Here is a 20,286-nt window from a genome sequence, read left to right as displayed (position 1 = left end):
CTAAACTGGTCTCTCTGTCCCCTTGGGTACAATATATCAATTCTCCTAGCCCCACCAGTATTCCACGGTAGCAGGTGGCTCCTGACGGCTACGCTCGTTCGCACCCTTAATTCTCAATTAATGTTATACCCGTTGTAAACGTGTATTTTATCCGTGCCGCGTAAGTTGCAATACTAAAATGAACTACATAAACACATACACAAAAAATAAAAAAAAAAAAGAAAAGAAAGAAAAGCTATATCGCGACGAATGAATAACGGGAATTAACAAAAGAGTACAGAGATCAGACAGAAAAGTTTGGAATATAATTTACCAACTGCTTTCATTTTATCGAAGAAAAAGGTTTTGTGATATTTTAGGAGGATGTTTAACGTAAAATCGAAACGTGAAATTGTGTTTAAACTGCGGATATTTTTTGACGAAAAATACGTTTGTTTGAGTCGAAAGTGATCGAAACTAGACTCCACGGTTAATGAAAATTTCTTTTCTTTTCCTCCTACCCAATTACTTGAAAATATTACGTGGTAATACAATTTTGGAAGCTTTCATTTTTTACTAAAATCACGCAGAGTTTCGAAAATTTGAAAGTCAGTAGAAGAACATTTTAGTTTCATCTCTGAATATTTCATTTTAGATTCTTCGAAGAGTAATTTAATTCAGATTTCCAAGACTGTTTAATCGCTATTTTCGCTAAGTAAAAATCGGTTAGGGGTTGTTCGAAGAAGTAGCTATTTTCACCGAATTACGAGCTATCCAGTTTCAAGATTACCAAATTTCACGGGCTAACGCCTCCATCTGGAATCGTATAGGGCGTACCAGGGGGTAGTGTAATTGAGGTATCATCCCTGTCCACGTCCTAATTGGCGGAAAATTGTCAGGGCGAATATCCGAGTAACTTGGCGAAGAAATTTGAGTTCAAGATACTATTTTGCTGCTTTCGACGAATTTATCATTTTTTGCCGGAAAATTCAACTTACAATTCGATTTATAATCGAAGAAAACAATTTGTAACTTTATTAATTGATATTAAATGATATTAATAAAAGAACTGAGAGAAATTGGATTTAACTTTAAGTCGAGTACAATTTCCACCGAAATAGATTTCTTAGAATAAAATCTCATCGGATTCATTGTTCAGAGTTTTCGCGGTTCGTGACTTCGTCACATCGCCCACTTGTATCATAATTATCAGATACGTGGTAATCGTTCCAATGACCTAAAAAAACAAATGTTAATTAAAGAATGATATAACTCACTAACAGCTATATATTAAAATTGAAATGAAATGTAAAATTATAGCTTGTAAATTCTAAATCCTATTTCTTATTTAATTAAAGGTCCATGTACTGCTTGAATAAACGTGTGGTCCAGATTGAAATATCCACGAGCCGTGAATACCACCGGATTTTGTATCAGCTGTAGGGTGAAATTTCGAATCTAAAAATGTCATTTTTCATCTGAATTTAGTGGATGTGTTTTTTTTTATAATCTTGCAACATACCTTTTTCTATATGTCTTGAATATTTACCTCTGCTCGAAATTCGTTGCTGGTGGATGGTTCGTACAGGTCGCAAATAACATCGCCCATAATTGTTACCTGTGAACAATTAATAATAGGAATTTCCATGTTTTTCATTTCTTTCAACTATTTTAATCTTGCACGATTTTAGATATATATTTTGAGAAACATATTTAAATAATACTTTTCTCTCTTTTTTTTTTTTTAATATTCTTCTATGTTCGTTAACATCTTTAAGCTTTCAAACGTTTATCGATGTGTATCGATAGTTTCTTCTGATAAAATGCTGTACCTCTGAGTTCGTTTTAGCACAAACGTAATTCACATGCAAGATTTGCGACGCGTAAACTAGGAACCAGCAAATCACGGAGACCAGTTCTTTTATAAGTTCATCCATGGTCAGATCCAGCCATATAATTCTGTACAATATGTAGAGGAAAGTAATGGTGAAGATAACCGATGTGATCATCAGCAACAGAATCTGCATGCCGAACGCGTCATTCACGACTTTCACGATCTTGATTATCTTTAGATGCATTTGCCTTTTCGAAAAAAATGTATGTTCGTATGAATGAATAATTTAATATTGTCAAAACTATTTATCGCACAGTCTCGCCTTAAAAAACTGAAATTTATATTATATTTCGTTCTTAAAAATTGACGTTTAATACCTTCCTCGATATTAAATTATCCATCGAAGTAAAACCTAATCTATTTCTTTTCTACGGTTTTATCTGTCTGCTGTAAAGACTAAATTTGAAGAATTTCGGGACGATATATTTATCGCAGTGCAGTTAAATTTCCTGATACATTCCAACTGTACAATTCGACAGAAACGTTTCTCCTCAAATATTTCGAACGAAAAGTTCTTTATCAATTTTAACAATTTTTAACAATTTTGTAAGATCGCTGCGAAAATACAAACGCGCAATCTCCAATCTTCTCTCATGCGTTATATCAAATATTCCTATTAAACAATTTTCTACTATCTCTTGCCACGCTAGACAGATTAACGTATAACATATGAGAAACGATACAGAGAACGTTTTGCGGTTTTCCGCTCAACGCAGAATCTCACTTTATTGATCTTATCTTGTTCGTGTTTCCATGGCTCCCTTGTTCATTCCTAAACGACCAGAATTTATTGTTCTCGAAATCGTTCTTCGTCTGTAGTAATCTTTTATGCAATGACGATTCCGGTGTCATCGTGGCCAACATACTATGAAGCAATTGATTCAGTTGTTGAAGCTTCAACCTCAAGCACCTACATTTTATACATTGTATTTTTTATGTATTTTTTCATTGGAACACTATCATAGTAGAACTCTATTTATCGTAATTTGTGGCGTAGTAAATGGTTCATCATTGTCACGGTTCTCGTTACTAGCGGATGATTCACAGAACATCTTTATAGACGATAATGCATAAGTATAATTGGAACGAGTTCACTTAATCGAGCACTGATTAAAATTTCATTTCTATAAATGGAATTCTACCGTAATTAAATATTTTGGAATATTTGAATAATTGAATAATTAATCGTTTTTGAATATTTGGTTTCATACGTGACCCAAAAGCCGAAGGTAGCGCTGGAAACGTAGATGACTACGAATGGAACGTGGGCTATCAAGGAAAGGCACAGTTTCATCATCGTTGGCGTGGATGTTGCAAAATGCCATTTGGAAGTGACTGCGACGAAAACGACTGTGATAAATCCGTAAACCACGAATTCCTTTATCTGATACATGAACAGCGTACGATACATTCGTGGCAATCCTATTCTTTCCATTGCTTGATCGTTCGTTTCTACAAGTGCGATCAAAGTACGTAATTTCTAGAAGACGAAAGACGTATTAAAATTACGAATAAATTCACCGGTCGTATGGTATTGGAACTTCGACTCTTTAAAACTATCTCGGATGAAAATTTACTGCTGTACATATTATTTTTTCTTTTTTTTTCAATTAAAAAATATAGATATATTAGATATATATCTAATTCAAAATAAAAATATAACACGGTCAATCTGAAAGTAATTATCGAGTGTTTCTAATCTACCGAATTTCAAAACTGGTGCCCCATAACATCCGAAAAATATGACATAGGTGTATCGTGTCTTCCCCTGTGGTCTTTGTATTTAAAATAAAACTTTTTCGAAACAAAGCGCTCAATTTACCTGCGCATTTAATCTGCTGGCGGCGATCAACGTGCTTAACGTCCAAAGATTCGCATAAATCAGTAATTTGAACGCGATTCGACTTAAGCTGAGCATGCTAATTATATAATATTTATTGAAATAAGGTACCATTAATATACCAACGACATTAACCAGTATCAAAACACACAGGGTGTACGCGTACTCTATCAGTTTCGATGGTTTTTTGCTAACAACGTCACTGATGCCCATTCCAAAAAGAAAATTTATCACTAACGACGGCACTATGGTTTGCCTGAGAGTTTTCGGTTTGAACATCGCGGATCAAAGTCGCGAGAACTTTAACAGTGGATAAACTTGAACACTCTACTTCTTTGCCATCCTTTCGGAATAGTTTTGAAGGATCATTATCGCGTCACGAATGTTAAATAGGCTGCTAAGTAATAACGAGCACAACAATTGCCTGCTCGTATCTGGATCGATATCGTTACGAGGATGAAATTGCTATGAGGAACAGTTAATGACGAGTCTATAGGATGAAATTGCGCATAGTAGAACTGTCTGATTAATATCGCAAAAGTAAGAATATTACTGTTGGGAAAGTGAAGGATATGATCTTATGCAATGTTTTTTTCCTTAGGTTTTTCTAAGAATATGGATCATGTTTGATTAGAGAATAAAAAGAATTATACCGATTTTTGAGAATAATGTGGAGCACCTGGAATCCAAGGTATGCAAATGACACTGATGATAATAATTGGGTAATAATTTGGTAAAATGTCAATAATTTGGTAAAATGTCAATAATTTGGTAAAATAACGAAGAGATAAGAATATTTTTGTAATTCATACGGGAATAAAAATATTATTTCATCGTAAGTGTTTTTTCCTTTAAATATATTTGTTACGACACATACGAGTTGTGGTATTTTACACCGAATCAAGCTCCAGTACACATACACTACGTTTCGTAAAGTCCTCAAATACTATCATTTCTTATACGTTATTAGATGTATATTTTATAGTTACGTTAACGAGATAAACAATGACGATTTTCCTAATTAGATTTTGTCGCGTTGTATGTCTTGTACCTTGTACCTCTACATATTTATGTGTAAGGATTGCAAATTGTACGGTGGCTTTGCGAGAGGAACGTTAATTACGAGACGCATTGTATTAATATTTAACACTCACAGACTTTACCTACGTGTTTCATAATTTTACAATACGATTCTATCGAGCACTATGCATAGTTATACTACTAAACTTGTATTCTCGTACAAGGTGGTGGTCTCGTTTGTGATTAATATTGGACCGTTCTTTATCAAGTTTTGGCTCCACTGTACCATAATAATCAAATAAGATATTACGAAGTTGAGACACTGTAAAACGTATATGAACAAATTTGTAATAAACAAATTTGTAACAAATCCATGTAAAGAAGTATACTAACGTAACGGACGAATCCATAGTTCAATATATAATCAACCGATTTCGTTTTTTCAAGTTGGGTGTACGATATTTGCCAAGAAAAATGGAGGATCTACCAATAGATTAATTCTACGTTAGTTACGATAATTTCATTTTAATCTGTAAATGATTAAAATTTCCATCCTTTACCTCATCTGTTAATTCTGCGTTTCCTTCGTGCACAGGATACGCGTGGATGTTTCCTATCGTTTTGTTAGCCTGAAAATCGATTGATCGTGTCAAACTCTGTTACTTGCTTTTTCCAAAACAGGGGCAAAATTTATTTCATTCCTGCTAAAGAACGTAAACATCTTATAACATACAACATGTTCGTTTCATAAAAATATGACCATATCGATACGTATACTGCAAAAATATGACAATTGTTCTGCAGGGAAATCTGTTTTTATTGGAAAATCGAGTAATGAAAGCCTTTTAAAATCGATGAACGAATGGTGGTATGTATCATAGCCTTTGAAACGAATTAAAATTAATTGTTAGTATTATTCCTAACGACGTACTAATTCCAAAGTAGCAAGTTATTATTCATAATTTAAGAAAATATGATTTGGTGAAAAATGACCAACGCAGCAGAGTTAAAGAATTAAAAATATAGTTTTTACCTGTTTCATTGTATATTCGCAGTCGTAGCTCATTAAAACGATTTTCAAGGTACCAACCACGCTATCCAACAAATATATCAATATAACATCCCATTGATCTTTTACGACATTAGACCCTCTGTGAAGAGTCATGTACAAGTTGTAAACACATATAGTAAAATATAGCAGAGTAGTAATCGTATATATTAATATTTGGGCGTTGAATATATCGTTCACCATCCTCGATACCTTGCACACTTGTAGATGCACGAACCTTTAAATTTGCGAATTTTCATATTTTTTTTTGTCGGAACACGTAAAATAATATATACTGACAGACAAATGAATGGGTAAATCTGAATTGCGTTAAACAAGAAAATTTACAAATTCTCAGCGCAAAATTAAAAGGGTGTATCAAATAATACGATAGGTTCATTGGACGAATAAAATTTTTTTTTATAAAGTAGCTTTGTCTTTCGTCGCCGTTTTATCTTATGTTTTCAATGGAGAGCATAAAAAACTGATAAAGATCCGTTGCTGTAACAGTTATTAATTCGATTTTTATTTACCTAATTTGTCGAAGCATGTGAACTTTTTCTTGGACGATCTTTTGTTTTACATTCGAAACTCCGCTCGTCGTAGATACTTCTAGAACATTTAAAGATCGTTCGGGCAGCCAATTGTTCAATTCAAATTTGTTTCGAACATTATGACTTGGTTCAAAGATGGTCTCCGTATTGGAGTCCTCTGCTTTTACTTTGTTTTTCTCCAAGAGGAACGTTTCGAGAAGCTCGTTTATCATCTTAATTCGCGATCCTAGCCAACTGTAATAACAGTATAATTTTGGAAAATAGGGAGAAGAATTATTTTGAAATATTTCAGAGTAAAATGTAATGAAAATATCGAATATAATCAAATGAAAGATGATAGTACAGATGATGAAGAGTATCTGTTTTTAATTGTTTACATACTAAATCGTTGTGTTGTATTCGTATAATACGACTGACTGGGCGTTCGTTATGTAACAGTAAATTAAGACAATAAGTGCTGTCCAAGGTGGTAGAAGGTTTTGTATTAAAATCTTTATAAAAACCGCAGATTCTACGACCGCATTTAGTAACCAGAATGATCCGACGATCGTTATATGTCGATGCAAACTGCGATACTCGATTTCACTTCCCAATTTCTTCAAATATTCGTCCACTTTGTCGATCTGTTTTATCAACGTCGATACGTTCTGAATGATAAACGAGTAAAAAGAAAAGTAATCGAGTTATTAAATTTGCGTAAAAATTTCATTGCTATATAATTAAAAGAAGATCCATTGTGTTTTCACCTTGGATTGGTACAGACCAATGATCACTATGCTTATGTATCCAAGTACATACGTGATATATTGGAATACGTATGTGACGCTTTCTATATTATACACCATGTGATATTTTCCATCTTCTATTTGTGAATGAATTGCGAAAACAGAAAGCACAACAATTAACAACGTGTTCCAAATCCAGCTACATATAAATTTGAATTGGTGTTTTCTTGGATCTATGAAGTTTCGAAGTGCCCCCATGTAGTTCAATATGGTTATTACCCTTGTTGTTGTCTCGTAATTTTTCATTCTTGCTTTTATCTATTTTTTAAATTTCAAGTAGAAAACGTGAACAATTTTTTAACTTTCCTTCAACGATATTAACCCGCGGCATTAACGTGACCCGTTTCTCTGTGCAACTAAAGGTGATAGCGACTCAAGTATTGCATATGCAACTATTAGAAGTAAGACAGAGCTTTATTAATAGAATGTCACAGGAATGTAGGAAGTTATAAAGTAGGAAAAGCAATTAGTTTAATTTCATTCGTTATCGATGAGTGGTACTTCACGGTAGAATAATAGTTATATCCAGAATGATTACTATCATTCCAGACAATTGCACTTATTGCTGCATTCGATATACTTGAAAAATGGTTAACGTTCTTGAGGTGTTTCAATTGATATTGCGTGGCATGAATATGTTTGCATTGATGCATTATATAAGTTTGCATGTCGCAGTCAGATAGGAAGTAAATAACATAATATTAATGAGGAAACAGGAAATTATTCCTAAACACCCCAAAATAGAATGAGGCTTTTTACTTTATGTTTTCATTTTATATTACTTTAAAATCATTTACTGCCTGGCAAAAAGCTTTCAAGCAATAGCAACATGACGTTGAAGTGGGAATAATGTGATGTTATTAATTTTGTTGGCAAACATATATGTTTTTTGTTATACAAACACTTCTCTCGATGCATCTCGTTATTTCATATAGGAAAGTATTAACTCGCTCGTGCCAAGAAATAATTTGCTTCGGGCATATTTTAATAAATTATGCTTTCGCAACGACATAACGAAATAAAAGCATCCAAAAATGTTCAATTTTTATGTACCATTATGTCATGAAATGTTGAAGGGATGAAGAACAAAGATTCTTTTCATTAAATTTTATCACGTTATATCTTGTACCTCGCACCTCAACATATCTTTAACGATTTAAAATCCTAAGGTGATTGTGTGAAGGAAGTCTTATTTATGAGGTGCAGTTTATTAATGATTAATTACAGTTCTCATGTGCGACTTTTACAATTCCATAATATGACGTTATCGAAAAGTATCCAACGTTATGCTATTATACCACTATGCTCGTATTCTCTTGTAACGTTTGAAAAGTGGTGGTTTCGTTTGCGATTATCATTGGATCGTTCTTTAGCAAGTTTTGGCTCCATTGTATCATAATCACCAAATAAGATATTACGAAGTTGAGACACTGTAAAAGTTAAACGAATAAATTTGTAACAAATTCAAGGAGAAATACATCCATGTATAGAAGTATACTAACGTAACGGACGAATCCATAGTTCAATATATAATGAACCGATTTCGTTTTCTCAAGTTGCGTGTACGATATTTGCCAACAAAAATGGAGGATCTACCAATAGATTAATTTTACGTTAGTTACGATAATTTCATTTTAATCTGTAAGTGAATAAAATTTCCATCCTTTACCTCATCTGTTAATTCTGCGTTTCCTTCGTGCACAGGATACGCGTGGATGTTTCCTATCGTTTTGTTAGCCTGAAAATCGATTGATCGTGTCAAACACTGTTACTTGCTTTTCCAAAACAGGGGCAAAATTTATTTCATTCCTGCTAAAGAACGTAAACATCTTATAACATACAACATGTCCGTTTCATAAAAATATGACCATATCGATACGTATACTGCAAAAATATGACAATTGTTCTGCAGGGAAATCTGTTTTTATTGGAAAATCGAATAATGGAAACTTTTTAAAATCGATCTACGAATGGTGGTATGTATCATACTCTTTGAAACGAATCAAAATTAATTGTTAGTATTTTTTTTAACGATATACTAATTCCGAACATCATCCCCAAATATGATTTGGTGAAAAATGACCAATGCAGCAGAGTTAAAGAATTAAAAATATATTTTTTACCTGTTTCATTGTATATTCGCAGTCGTAGCTCATTAAAGCGATCTTCAAGACTCCAACCATGCTGTCCAACAAATATATCACTGTCATATCGAATCGATCTATTATATCATTAGGATTTCTGTGATAAATCATGTACAAGCTGTAGACACATATAGTAAAGTATAGCAGTGTCGCAATCGTGTATATTAATATTTGGGCGTTGAATATATCGTTCACCATCCTCGATACCTTGCACACTTGTAGATGCACGAACCTTTAAATTTGCGAATTTTCATATTTTTTTTTGTCGGAACACGTAAAATAATATATACTGACAGACAAATGAATGGGTAAATCTGAATTGCGTTAAACAAGAAAATTTACAAATTCTCAGCGCAAAATTAAAAGGGTGTATCAAATAATACGATAGGTTCATTGGACGAATAAAATTTTTTTTTATAAAGTAGCTTTGTCTTTCGTCGCCGTTTTATCTTATGCTTTCAATGGAAAGCATAAAAAACTGATAACGATCCGTTGCTGTAACTGTCATTAATTCGATTTTTATTTACCTAATTTGCCGAAGTATATGAACTTTTTCTTGGACGATCTTTTGTTTTACATTCGAAACGCCGCTCGTCGTAGATACTTCTAGAATATTTAAAGATCGTTCGGGCAGCCAATTGTTCAATTCAAATTTGTTTCGAACATTATGACTTGGTTCAAAGATGGTCTCCGTATTGGAGTCCTCTGCTTTTACTTTGTTTTTCTCCAAGAGGAACGTTTCGAGAAGCTCGTTTATCATCTTAATTCGCGATCCTAGCCAACTGTAATAACAGTATAATTTTGGAAAATAGGGAGAAGAATTATTTTGAAATATTTCAGAGTAAAATGTAATGAAAATATCGAATATAATCAAATGAAGGATGATAGTACAGATGATGAAGAGTATCTGTTTTTAATTGTTTACATACTAAATCGCTGTGTTGTATTCGTATAATACGACTGACTGGGCGTTCGTTATGTAAAAGTAATCAAAGGTAATAAATTCTGCCAGAGATGATAAAAAGTTTTGTATTAAAATCTTTATGAAAATTACAGATGTTACGACCGCATTTAGTAACCAGAATGATCCGACGATCGTTATATGGCGGTGCAAACTGCGATACTCGATTTCAATTCCCAATTTCTTCAAATGTTCGTCCACTTTGTCGATCTGTTTTATCAACGCCGATACGTCCTGAATAATAAACGAGCAAAAACAAAAGTAGTCGAGTTATTAAATTTGCGTAAAAATTCCATTATTTCCAAAAAAAATTCCATTATTAATATAATTAAAAGAAGATTCATTTTGTTTTCACCTTGGATTTATACAGACCAATGAAGATTATGCTTATGTATCCAAGTACATGCGTGGTATATTGGAATAAGTATGTGACACTTTCTATGTTATACACCATGTGCTGTTTTATATTATGTGTCTGTATATGAATTGTGAAAACAGAAAGCACAACAATTAACAACGTGTTCCAAATCCAGCTACATATGAATTTGAATTGGTTTTTTCTTGGATCTATGAAGTTTCGGAGTGCCACCATGTAATTCAATATGGTTATTATCCTCGTTGTTGTCTCGTAATTTTTCATACTTGCTTTTATCTATTTCTTAAATTTCAAGTAGAAAACGTGAATAATTTTTTAACTTTTCTTCAACGATATTAACCCGCGGCATTAACGTGACCCGTTTCTCTGTGCAACTAAAGGTGATAGCGCCTCACGTATTATATATGCATCTATTAGAAGTAAGACAGAGTTTCATTAATAGAATGTCATAGGAATGTAGGAAGTTATAAAGTAGGAAAAGCAATTAGTTTAATTTCGTTCGTTATCAACGAATCGTACTTCATGACAGAATAATTGTTATAGTCCCGAATGATTACGATCACTCCAGACAATTGCACTTATTGTTGCATTCGATATACTTGAAAAATGGTTAATGTTCTTGAGGTGTTTCAATTGATAGTGCGTGGCATGAATATGTTTGCATTGATGCATTATATATGTTTGTATGTCGCAGTCAGGTAGGAAGTAAATAACATAATATTAATGAGGAAACAGGAAATTATTCCTAACCACCCTAAATAGAATGAGTCTTTTTACTTTATGTCTTCACATTATATTACTTTAAAATCATTTACTGCGTGGCAAAAGTCTTCGAAGCAACGGTGAAATGACGTTGAAGAGGAAATGCTCTGATGTTATTAATTTTGTTGCGAAACACATATTTTTTGATATACAAACACTTCTCTCGATGCATCTCGATATTTCGATATTTATGATTTCGAAACGACGCAATGAAATAAAAGCATCGAAACATTCTCAATCTTTATGTACCACTGTATCTTGAAATGTTGAAGGAACGAAGAACTAAGATTCTTTTGATTATATTTTATCACGTTGTATCTTGTACCTCGTCTTCAATATACCTTTAACGATTGAAGGTCCTAAGGTGATTGTGTGAAAGAAGTCTTATGTACGAGGTGCAGTTTATTAATCTTTAATTACAGTTTTTATGTGTGGCTTTTATAATTCCATAACATGACGCTATCGAAAAGTGTCCAACGTTATACTATTATACCACTATGCTCGTATTCTCTTGTAACGTTTGAAAGGTGGTGGTTTTGTTTGTGATTATTATTGAATCCTTCTTTATCAAATGCTGGCTCCATTGTATCATAATCACCAAATAAGATATTAGGAAATTAAGACACTGTAAAAATTACACGAATAAATTTTTAATAAATCTAAGGAGAAATAAATCCATGTAAAGTAGTATACTAACGTAACGAATGAATCCGTAGTTCAATATATAATCAACCGATTTCGTTTTTTCAAGTTGGGTGTACGATATTTGCCAACAAAAATGGAGGATCTACCAATAGATTAATTCTACGTAAGTTCGGATAATTTCATTTTAATCTGTAAATGATTAAAATTTCCATCCTTTACCTCATCTGTTAATTCTGCGTTTCCTTCGTGTACAGGATACGCGTGGATGTTTCCTATCGTTTTGTTAGCCTGAAAATCGATTGATCGAGTCAAACTCTGTTACTTGCTTTTTCCAAAACAAGGGCAAAATTTATTTCATTCCTGCTAAAGAACGTAAACATCTTATAACATACAACATGTTCGTTTCATAAAAATATGACCATATCGATGCGTATACTGTAAAAATATGACAATTGTTCTGCAGGGAAATCTGTTTTTATTGGAAAATCGAGTAATGAAAGCCTTTTAAAATCGATGAACGAATGGTGGTATGTATCATAGTCTTTGAAACGAATCAAAATTAATTGTTAGTATTATTCCTAACGACGTACTAATTCCACAGTAGCAAGTTATTATTCATAATTTAAGAAAATATGATTTGGTGAAAAATGACCAACGCAGCAGAGTTAAAGAATTAAAAATATAGTTTTTACCTGTTTCATTGTGTATTCGCAGTCGTAACTCATTAAAGCGATCTTCAAGACTCCAACCACGCTGTCCAACATATATATTGATGCCATATCCAATTGATCTATTAAAAAATTAAGCCCTCTGTGAAGATTCATGTAGAAGCTGTAGGCACATATAGTACAATGTAGCAGTGTCGTAATCGTGTATATTAATATTTGGACGTTGAATATATCGTTCACCATCCTCGATACCTTGCACACTTGTAGATGCACGAACCTTTAAATTTGCAAATTTTCATATTTTTATTTATTTGTCGAAATATGTAAAATAATATATACTGACAGACAAATGAATGGGTAAATCTGAATTGCGTTAAACAAGAAAATTTACAAATTCTCAGCATCAAATTAAAAGGGAGTATAGAATCATACGATAGGTTCATTCGACGAATAAAATTTTGTTTTACAAAGTAGCTTTGTTTTTCTTCGCCGTTTTATCTTATGTTTCGAATGGGAAACATAAAAAACTGATAACGATCCGTTGCTGTAACTGTCATTAATTCGATTTTTATTTACCTAATTTGCCGAAGTATATGAACTTTTTCTTGGACGATCTTTTGTTTTACATTCGAAACGCCGCTCGTCGTGGATACTTCTGGAACATTTAAAGATCGTTCGGACAGCCAATTGTTCAATTCAAATCTATTTCGAACATTATGACTTGGTTCAAAGATGGTCTCCGTATTGGAGTCTTCTGCTTTTACTTTGTATTTCTCCAAGAGGAACGTTTCGAGAAGCTCGTTTATCATCTTAAATCGCGATCCTAGCCAACTGTAATATCAGTAAAATTTTGAAAGATAGGGGAAAGAATTATATTGAAATATTTTAGAGTAAAATGTAATGAAAATATCGAATATAATTCAACGAAGCATGATGGTACAGATGATGAACAATATCTGCTTTTTAATTGTTTACATACTAAATCGCTGTGTTGTAGTCGTATAATACGACTGATTGGGCGTTCGTTATATAATACAAAACAAAGGTAATAAATGCTTCCGGAGGCTGTAAAATGTTGTGTATTAAAATCTTTATGAAAATTGCAGATTCTACGACCGCATTTAGTAACCACAATGATCCGACGATCGTTATATGGCGGTGCAAACTGCGATACTCGATTTCAATTCCCAATTTCTTCAAATGTTCGTCCACTTTGTCGATCTGTTTTATCAACGCCGATACGTTCTGGATAATAAACGAGTAAAAACAAAAGTAATGAAGTTATTAAATTTGCGTAAAAACTTCATTGCTATATAATTAAAAGAAGATCCATTGTGTTTTCACCTTGGATTGGTACAGACCAATGATCACTATGCTTATGTATCCAAGTACATGCGTGGTATATTGGAACATGTATGTGACGCTTTCTATGTTATACACCATGTGATATTTTATATTTTGTATTTGTGAATGAATTGCGAAAACAGAAAACACAACAATTAACAACGTGTTCCAAATCCAGCTACATATAAATTTGAATTGGTGTTTTCTTGGATCTATGAAGTTTCGAACTGCCACTATGTAATTCAATATGGTTATTATCCTCGTTGTTGTCTCGTAATTTTTCATTCTAATTCAATATGGTTATTATCCTCCAATATGGTTATTATCCTCGTTGTTGTCTCGTAATTTTTCATTCTTGCTTTTATCTATTTTTTAAATTTCAAGTAGAAAACGTGAATAATTTTTTAACTTTTCTTCAACGATATTAACCCGCGGCATTAACGTGACTCGCATTTCCGTGCAACTAAAGTTGATAGGGACTCAGGTATTGCATATGCAACTATTAGAAGTAAGGCAGAGTTTCATTAATAGAATGTCATAGGAGCGTAGAAAGTTATAAAGTAGAAATCGCAATTAATTTGATTTCATTCCTTATCGACGAATGGTACTTCTTGGTAGAATAATGATGATAATCCCGAATGATCGCGATCACTTTAGGAAATTGTTTTTATTGCTGTATTCGATGTACTTGAAAAATTGTTGATGTTCTTGAGGTGTTTCAATTGGTATTGCGTGGCATGAATATGTTTGCATTGATGCATTATATATGTTTGTATGTCGCAGTCAGATAGGAAGTAAATAACATAATATTAATGAGAAAACGGGAAATTATTCCTAAATACTCTAAGATAGAGTGAGGCTTTTTACTTTATGTTTTCATTTTATATTACTTTAAAATCATTTACTGCCTGGCAAAAAGCTTTCAAGCAATAGTGACATGACGTTGAAGCGGGAATAATGTGATGTTATTAATTTGTTGGCAAACATATATGCTTTTTGTTATACAAACACTTCTCTCGATGCATCTCGTTATTTCGTATAGGAAAATATTAACTCGCTCGTGCCAAGAAATAATTTGCTTCGGGTATATTTTAATAAATTATGCTTTAGCAATGACATAGCGAAATAAAAGCATCCAAAAATTTTTATGTACCATTATATCGTGAAATGTTGAAGGGTCGAAGAGCAAAGATTCTTTTCATTAAATTTTATCACGTTATATCTTGTACCTCGTACCTCAACATACCTTTAACGATTTAAAATCCTAAGGTGATTGTGTGAAGGAAGTCATTTTTATGAGGTGCAGTTTATTAAGGATTAATTACAGTTCTCATGTGCGACTTTTATAACTCCATAACAAGACGCTATCGAAAAGTGTCCAACGTTATACTATTATACTACTATGCTCGTATTCTCTTGTAACGTTTGAAAGGTGGTGGTTTTGTTTGTGATTATTATTGAATCCTTCTTGATCAAGTGCTGGCTCCATTGTACCATAATCACCAAATAAGATATTACGAAGTTGAGACACTGTAAAAATTATACGAATAAATTTGTAATAAATTCAAGGAGAAATATATCCATGTAAAGAAGTATACTAACGTATCGAACGGACCCATAGTTTAATATATAATGGACCGATTTTGTTCTTTCAAGTTGCGTGTAAGATATTTGCCAAGAAAATTGGAGGATCTACCAATAGATTAATCCTACTTTATTTATGATAGTTTCTTTTAGTATGTAAATTAATAAAATTTCAATTTTTTTACCTCCTCTATTAATTCTGCGTTTCCCCCGTCCACAGGACATGCGTGGAGGAGTCCTATCGTTTTGTTAGCCTGAAAATCGATCGAGTGAAATTTGTTACGTCTTTTCACAAAAAATAATCCGACAACAAAAATATGAAAATTGTTTCTATTGCAGAAACCTGCTTTTATTGGGAAAATAAGTAGTGGAAAATTTTTTAAATTAACGCACGAACAATAGTGTATATTACTGACAGTATTCGAAGGAAATAAATTAGTAGTATTATTTCTAACGATAATATACCAATTGCAATACGCTGTTATTCATAATTAATGACATTTTGCAGTATAATAGGAAAATACGTTTTGCTGAAGATTGGCCCACGCAGTGGGATTAAAAAAAGTGAAGAACAAAGTTTTCACCTGTCTCATTGTGTTTTCGCAATCGTAGCTCATTAGAGGGATTTTCAATGCAGCAAGGACGTTGTTCAGCACGTACATCATTATTAATTCTATCGAAATTGTGCTAGTAGATGGTCTGGAGAAATGCATGTACAAGGAGTAGACAGATATACTACAATTTAGTAGTATCACGGTCGTGTATATTAATATTTGGGCGTTGAATATTTGGTTCACCATCTTCGATATGTTGCACACTTGCAGATGCGCGAATCTTCAAGTTGGCAAATATTCAAATCTTTTTATTTGTCCAAAAGTTCATAACAATATGTAGCGACAAAAGACAAGAGGAAGTGTAAATTACAGATACATTTTACAAAAGAATTCTCGAATTCTCGATTCAGAATTTTAAAAGAAAAGCTCAAATGGTGCAATAGGTTTAATCGCCAAAGACAATTTCGTCTAGAAATATTGTTTTATCATTTTCTTTCCGTGTTTTTATACTTGCCATTATCCGTGGCTGTAATTGTTATTAATTCGACGTTTATTTACCTGATTCGTTGAAGCAAACGAATTTTATCGTCGGACAGTGATCTTTGTTTTAACTTCCGAGTGTTGTTAGTGGAATTTACTTGTAAAACTTTTACAGTTCGTTCGGACAACCAATCGTCCAATTCGAATCTGTTTCGAAAATTATGACTCGGTTCGAAGATGGTTTCCGTATCGGGATCCTCTGTTTCTACTTGAGAATTCTTCAAGACAAACGTTTCCATGAGCTGATTTATATTTTTAAATCGCGATCCTAGCCAACTGTAATAGCAAAAGAATTTCGAAAAGTAGCAACGTTTAAACCTCCAGGTGCACGGATAATGATTTTATTAAAGAAGATTGTTTACGTACTATACGGCAGTGTTGTAGTCGTATAAAATGATTGATTGGGCGTTCGTAATGTAACAGTAAATGAATATAAGAAATGCTATGGTATACAGTGCGGAGCGTTGTATTAACATCTTTGTGAAAAGTGCAAATATTATGACCGCATTTAATAACCAGAAGGACCCGACGATCATCATGTGACGAAACAAACTGCGATACTCGATTTCGATTCCTAGTTCCTTGAAAATTTTGTCCACTTTGTCAATGCGCTCTATCAACGTCATTGCATTCTGAATAATAAACGACAAATTTAGAAGCGATTGAATCGTTTAATATACGTAAAAATGTAATTTTTCCTTTTCGAGTTTTTACACAGTAATAGTCGGTGAATAGATTTTGATTATTTCAGATGTGTCAAGTAAATAAACATTCTCTTAGCAAATAAATCACGTTCATCTTATTTGAGAACTTAATACTTCGTTTACTTATATTATTTATTTGCTAACAAATACAGAATAAGAAATAAATATACTTAGTAATATACTTTTTCATTTTTCGTAGGAAACAAATTATACTAAGTAATTGAAAAAATTTACCTTAGACTGGTACTGGCCAATGATCACTATGCTTATGTATCCAAGATCATGGATGATATATTGGAACATGTATGTAACACTTTCTATGTTATACGCCATGTGTTGTTTTATATCGTTCATTTGTATGTAAATTATGATGGGAGGAAAAACGACAACCAGAAACGTAGTCAAAATCCAGCTGCATATAAATTTGAATTTATGTTTAACTGGATCTATGAAGTTTCGAAGTATCGCAATGGTATTTAATATGGTTATTATCTTGGTTGTTGCCTTGTAATTGTTCATACTTGTTTCAATTTATTTTTAGAAATTAACGTGAAAAATGTTAAAAATTGTTCAACGTTCTACAGCGCGATATCTACACGCGATATTAACGTGACTCATTCCTCTATGCAACTGAAGGTGCTAGCGATTCCCGGATATATTGAATATCGGATATTCAATTATTAGATATAAGAAAAGTTTTCATGTTTTCGATATAATGCAATCTATGAAATTATGATGGAGGAAAAGTGGATAATTTACCTTGACGTGACCTTATGAGATATCGTCGGAACGTAAGTGATGATCGAATAATATTCTTTCCAACGATTACGATTATTTCAAAAGATTGCACTAATTGTTTTATTAAACATATGTGAAAAATCGGTGATGTACTAGGTGTGTTTCAATTGATATTGCGTCGTACATGGAATATTAGAATATTTTCTAATTAATTTAATTTATCCTTTAGGTATGGCGTATGGTATGAAACAAAATTGGAGTCAATATCTCCACAGTACAGTGATTGTACATTCTCAGTATAGTGGAGCCTGACGTGAAAGGTTGCCACAAAATTCGACCTGATCTTGAAGTTGAAGGACCAAAGGTTAACATCTTTTCTGCTTGCGTCGTATTCTGTACTACAGAACCATAGGTCGCGTTAAACTTTTCTCTCGAAAAATGATGTTAATTTCCACTAACACTTCCAATTGCATTATTTACGATATGTTTAAATTTCGTGATCAGATAGGAAGTAATTATCGTGATATTATGGAGGAAAGCCATAGATATAGCCCATTTTAAGTAGCATGAAGCATTTTACTTTATTACTTCACGTTATAATAAAATTATTTACTGCACGAGAAAAACGTTTGAAGCAGGAGTTGAATGACGTCGAAAAGGGCACGTCTTGATGTTTGTTATCAGTTCTTTTGCAGATGGACACGTATTGGACATATGGAGATCGGATATGTCTTATATGATAAGACGATGCATTCTGAATGATAAACGAAAAGAACGAAAGTAATTACAGTGTACAATTTGAGTGAAAATTTCATTTTGCATTTCTATATTCTTATACTTGCTTTAGCCAGTAATATTCGATGAATAGATTTTCATTGTTTCAGATATGTCAAATAAATAAACATCTCTTTCTTTTAGTAAATAGATTAAATTCTCTTAAAGATAATTTTTAAAATATTCAATTGTTTCAAAAATCAATACTTCGCTGATTTATATTATTTATTTACTTCTTAAAATATGAAATAATAAACACACCAGCAAATATACTTTTTTATTTTTCAAAAGAAACAGTGTGATGCTTTATACTATATAATTAAAAAAAGATCCATTACGTATTCACCTTAGATCGGTACAGACCAACGATCGCTATGATTATGCATACAATGATTATGGCACTTTCTATGTTATACTCCATGCTATGTGTTGTATCGTATATTTGTCGACAAATTGCAATGACAGAAAGCACAAAAATCAGCAACGTGTTTCAAAGTCAGCTGCATATAAGTCTGAATCGATGCTCAGTTGGATCTATGAATTTCGGAAGTGCAATCATGTGATTCAATATGGTTATTTTCTCTGTTGTTGCCACGTAATTCTTCGTTCTTATTTTAATCTATTTGTAGAAATTAACATAGAAAATGTTAAAAATTATTCAATTTTTCGATCGATATATACGCGCGACGTTAACGTGACTCGTTTCTCGATATGTAATTATTAAAAGTGAGAACGAATAGAGAATTATAACGAAGAAATTGTATTAACTTGCCTTGACCTTATGCGTTATGCACGAGACGCGAGTGATGATCGATTAATATAGTTTCGAGTGCTTACGATCATTTCAAGAGACTGCACTAATATGTAATCAAATAATAGTATCCGGTATACGTGAAAAATTATCAACGTCCTAAATGTTTTTGATTTTGCTATTGAATCGAATACAGAATATTATATTTTAGTTAATTTAATTTATTTATAACGTACATAAATATGTATATGTCCTCGATTATCTCTAATATAGCATGACACAAAATCATTATTTTCATTCATACGTTCTACACCGTATTATACAGGGTGGTTGGTAACTGGTGGTACAAGCGAAAAGGGGGTGATTCTACGCGAAAAAAGAAGTCGAAAATATAGAATAAAGATTTTTCGTTCGAGGCTTTGTTTTCGAGAAAATCGGCTTTGAATTTTCGCTCGACACGCGTGCACTTTATCGCGTCTCGTTATGACGGATCTCACTGTAGATCGTTGTCTCGATGGAAAAATTAAAAAAAAAAATTTTTATTCTATACTTTCGACTTCTTTTTTCGCGTAGAATCACCCCCTTTCCGCTTGTACCACCAGTTACCAACCACCCTGTATA

The 20,286-nt window shown here is 32.7% G+C and overlaps 5 protein-coding genes across 5 annotated transcripts; all 5 read right to left on the bottom strand.

Moving 5' to 3' along the window:
- Positions 1-353: 353 nt before the first annotated feature.
- Positions 354-4,356, bottom strand: LOC100745948 (putative gustatory receptor 28b). The gene is made up of 7 exons (XM_003492302.4): positions 3,696-4,356; positions 3,085-3,353; positions 2,598-2,783; positions 1,812-2,061; positions 1,529-1,597; positions 1,348-1,437; positions 354-1,216 (listed from the first exon to the last, which is right to left on the bottom strand). The coding sequence occupies exons 1-7, from the start codon at positions 3,990-3,992 to the stop codon at positions 1,106-1,108; spliced, it is 1,272 nt and encodes a 423-aa protein (XP_003492350.2). The 5' UTR covers positions 3,993-4,356; the 3' UTR covers positions 354-1,105.
- A 197-nt stretch (positions 4,357-4,553) lies between these two features.
- LOC112213456 lies at positions 4,554-7,572 on the bottom strand. Its single transcript, XM_024370155.2, has 7 exons — positions 7,082-7,572; positions 6,717-6,982; positions 6,315-6,569; positions 5,767-6,019; positions 5,294-5,362; positions 5,127-5,216; positions 4,554-5,055 (listed from the first exon to the last, which is right to left on the bottom strand). Exons 1-7 carry the CDS (start codon positions 7,364-7,366, stop codon positions 4,927-4,929), a joined length of 1,347 nt encoding a protein of 448 aa, XP_024225923.1. The 5' UTR covers positions 7,367-7,572; the 3' UTR covers positions 4,554-4,926.
- A 740-nt stretch (positions 7,573-8,312) lies between these two features.
- On the bottom strand, positions 8,313-10,090 carry LOC105681235. The gene is made up of 5 exons (XM_033322803.1): positions 9,792-10,090; positions 9,244-9,496; positions 8,790-8,858; positions 8,623-8,712; positions 8,313-8,550 (listed from the first exon to the last, which is right to left on the bottom strand). Exons 1-5 carry the CDS (start codon positions 10,022-10,024, stop codon positions 8,413-8,415), a joined length of 783 nt encoding a protein of 260 aa, XP_033178694.1. The 5' UTR covers positions 10,025-10,090; the 3' UTR covers positions 8,313-8,412.
- Positions 10,091-11,743: 1,653 nt separating this feature from the next.
- Positions 11,744-14,288, bottom strand: LOC112213458. Its single transcript, XM_024370162.2, has 7 exons — positions 14,021-14,288; positions 13,656-13,921; positions 13,253-13,507; positions 12,701-12,953; positions 12,228-12,296; positions 12,061-12,150; positions 11,744-11,988 (listed from the first exon to the last, which is right to left on the bottom strand). Exons 1-7 carry the CDS (start codon positions 14,117-14,119, stop codon positions 11,851-11,853), a joined length of 1,170 nt encoding a protein of 389 aa, XP_024225930.1. The 5' UTR covers positions 14,120-14,288; the 3' UTR covers positions 11,744-11,850.
- A 1,014-nt stretch (positions 14,289-15,302) lies between these two features.
- Positions 15,303-18,490, bottom strand: LOC112213459. The gene is made up of 7 exons (XM_024370163.2): positions 17,637-18,490; positions 17,065-17,330; positions 16,717-16,974; positions 16,189-16,438; positions 15,790-15,858; positions 15,623-15,712; positions 15,303-15,550 (listed from the first exon to the last, which is right to left on the bottom strand). The coding sequence occupies exons 1-7, from the start codon at positions 17,919-17,921 to the stop codon at positions 15,413-15,415; spliced, it is 1,356 nt and encodes a 451-aa protein (XP_024225931.1). The 5' UTR covers positions 17,922-18,490; the 3' UTR covers positions 15,303-15,412.
- Positions 18,491-20,286: the final 1,796 nt, after the last annotated feature.

This window comes from Bombus impatiens, unplaced genomic scaffold (assembly GCF_000188095.3).
Source record: "Bombus impatiens unplaced genomic scaffold, BIMP_2.2 scf_0670, whole genome shotgun sequence".
NCBI classification, from domain to species: domain Eukaryota; kingdom Metazoa; phylum Arthropoda; class Insecta; order Hymenoptera; family Apidae; genus Bombus; species Bombus impatiens.
The sequence above is the reverse complement of the archived record's forward strand: the minus strand, read 5'-3'. Positions and strand labels throughout refer to the sequence as shown.

What these genes read in the sequence shown, in the direction of transcription:
- LOC100745948 (XM_003492302.4), bottom strand. Translation starts at nt 3,992, where the DNA reads ATGTTCAAACCGAAAACTCTCAGGCAAACCATAGTGCCGTCGTTAGTG. An exon ending in ACCTTCGGCTTTTGGGTCAC is followed by an intron (nt 2,784 to 3,084) that starts GTATGAAACCAA and finishes TATAAAATGTAG; the next exon opens with GTGCTTGAGGTTGAAGCTTC. An exon ending in GCAACGAATTTCGAGCAGAG is followed by an intron (nt 1,438 to 1,528) that starts GTAAATATTCAA and finishes TGACATTTTTAG; the next exon opens with ATTCGAAATTTCACCCTACA.
- LOC112213456 (XM_024370155.2), bottom strand. Translation starts at nt 7,366, where the DNA reads ATGAAAAATTACGAGACAACAACAAGGGTAATAACCATATTGAACTAC. An exon ending in GCGAATATACAATGAAACAG is followed by an intron (nt 5,363 to 5,766) that starts GTAAAAACTATA and finishes ATCGATTTTCAG; the next exon opens with GCTAACAAAACGATAGGAAA. An exon ending in ACGCAGAATTAACAGATGAG is followed by an intron (nt 5,217 to 5,293) that starts GTAAAGGATGGA and finishes ATCTATTGGTAG; the next exon opens with ATCCTCCATTTTTCTTGGCA.
- LOC105681235 (XM_033322803.1), bottom strand. Translation starts at nt 10,024, where the DNA reads ATGATAAACGAGCTTCTCGAAACGTTCCTCTTGGAGAAAAACAAAGTA. An exon ending in CATATACTTCGGCAAATTAG is followed by an intron (nt 9,497 to 9,791) that starts GTAAATAAAAAT and finishes GCAAATTTAAAG; the next exon opens with GTTCGTGCATCTACAAGTGT. An exon ending in ACGCAGAATTAACAGATGAG is followed by an intron (nt 8,713 to 8,789) that starts GTAAAGGATGGA and finishes ATCTATTGGTAG; the next exon opens with ATCCTCCATTTTTGTTGGCA.
- LOC112213458 (XM_024370162.2), bottom strand. Translation starts at nt 14,119, where the DNA reads ATGGTGTATAACATAGAAAGCGTCACATACATGTTCCAATATACCACG. An exon ending in GACTACAACACAGCGATTTA is followed by an intron (nt 13,508 to 13,655) that starts GTATGTAAACAA and finishes CTGATATTACAG; the next exon opens with TTGGCTAGGATCGCGATTTA. An exon ending in CATATACTTCGGCAAATTAG is followed by an intron (nt 12,954 to 13,252) that starts GTAAATAAAAAT and finishes GCAAATTTAAAG; the next exon opens with GTTCGTGCATCTACAAGTGT.
- LOC112213459 (XM_024370163.2), bottom strand. Translation starts at nt 17,921, where the DNA reads ATGAACAATTACAAGGCAACAACCAAGATAATAACCATATTAAATACC. An exon ending in TTGGCCAGTACCAGTCTAAG is followed by an intron (nt 17,331 to 17,636) that starts GTAAATTTTTTC and finishes TTTATTATTCAG; the next exon opens with AATGCAATGACGTTGATAGA. An exon ending in GCGAAAACACAATGAGACAG is followed by an intron (nt 15,859 to 16,188) that starts GTGAAAACTTTG and finishes ATCGATTTTCAG; the next exon opens with GCTAACAAAACGATAGGACT.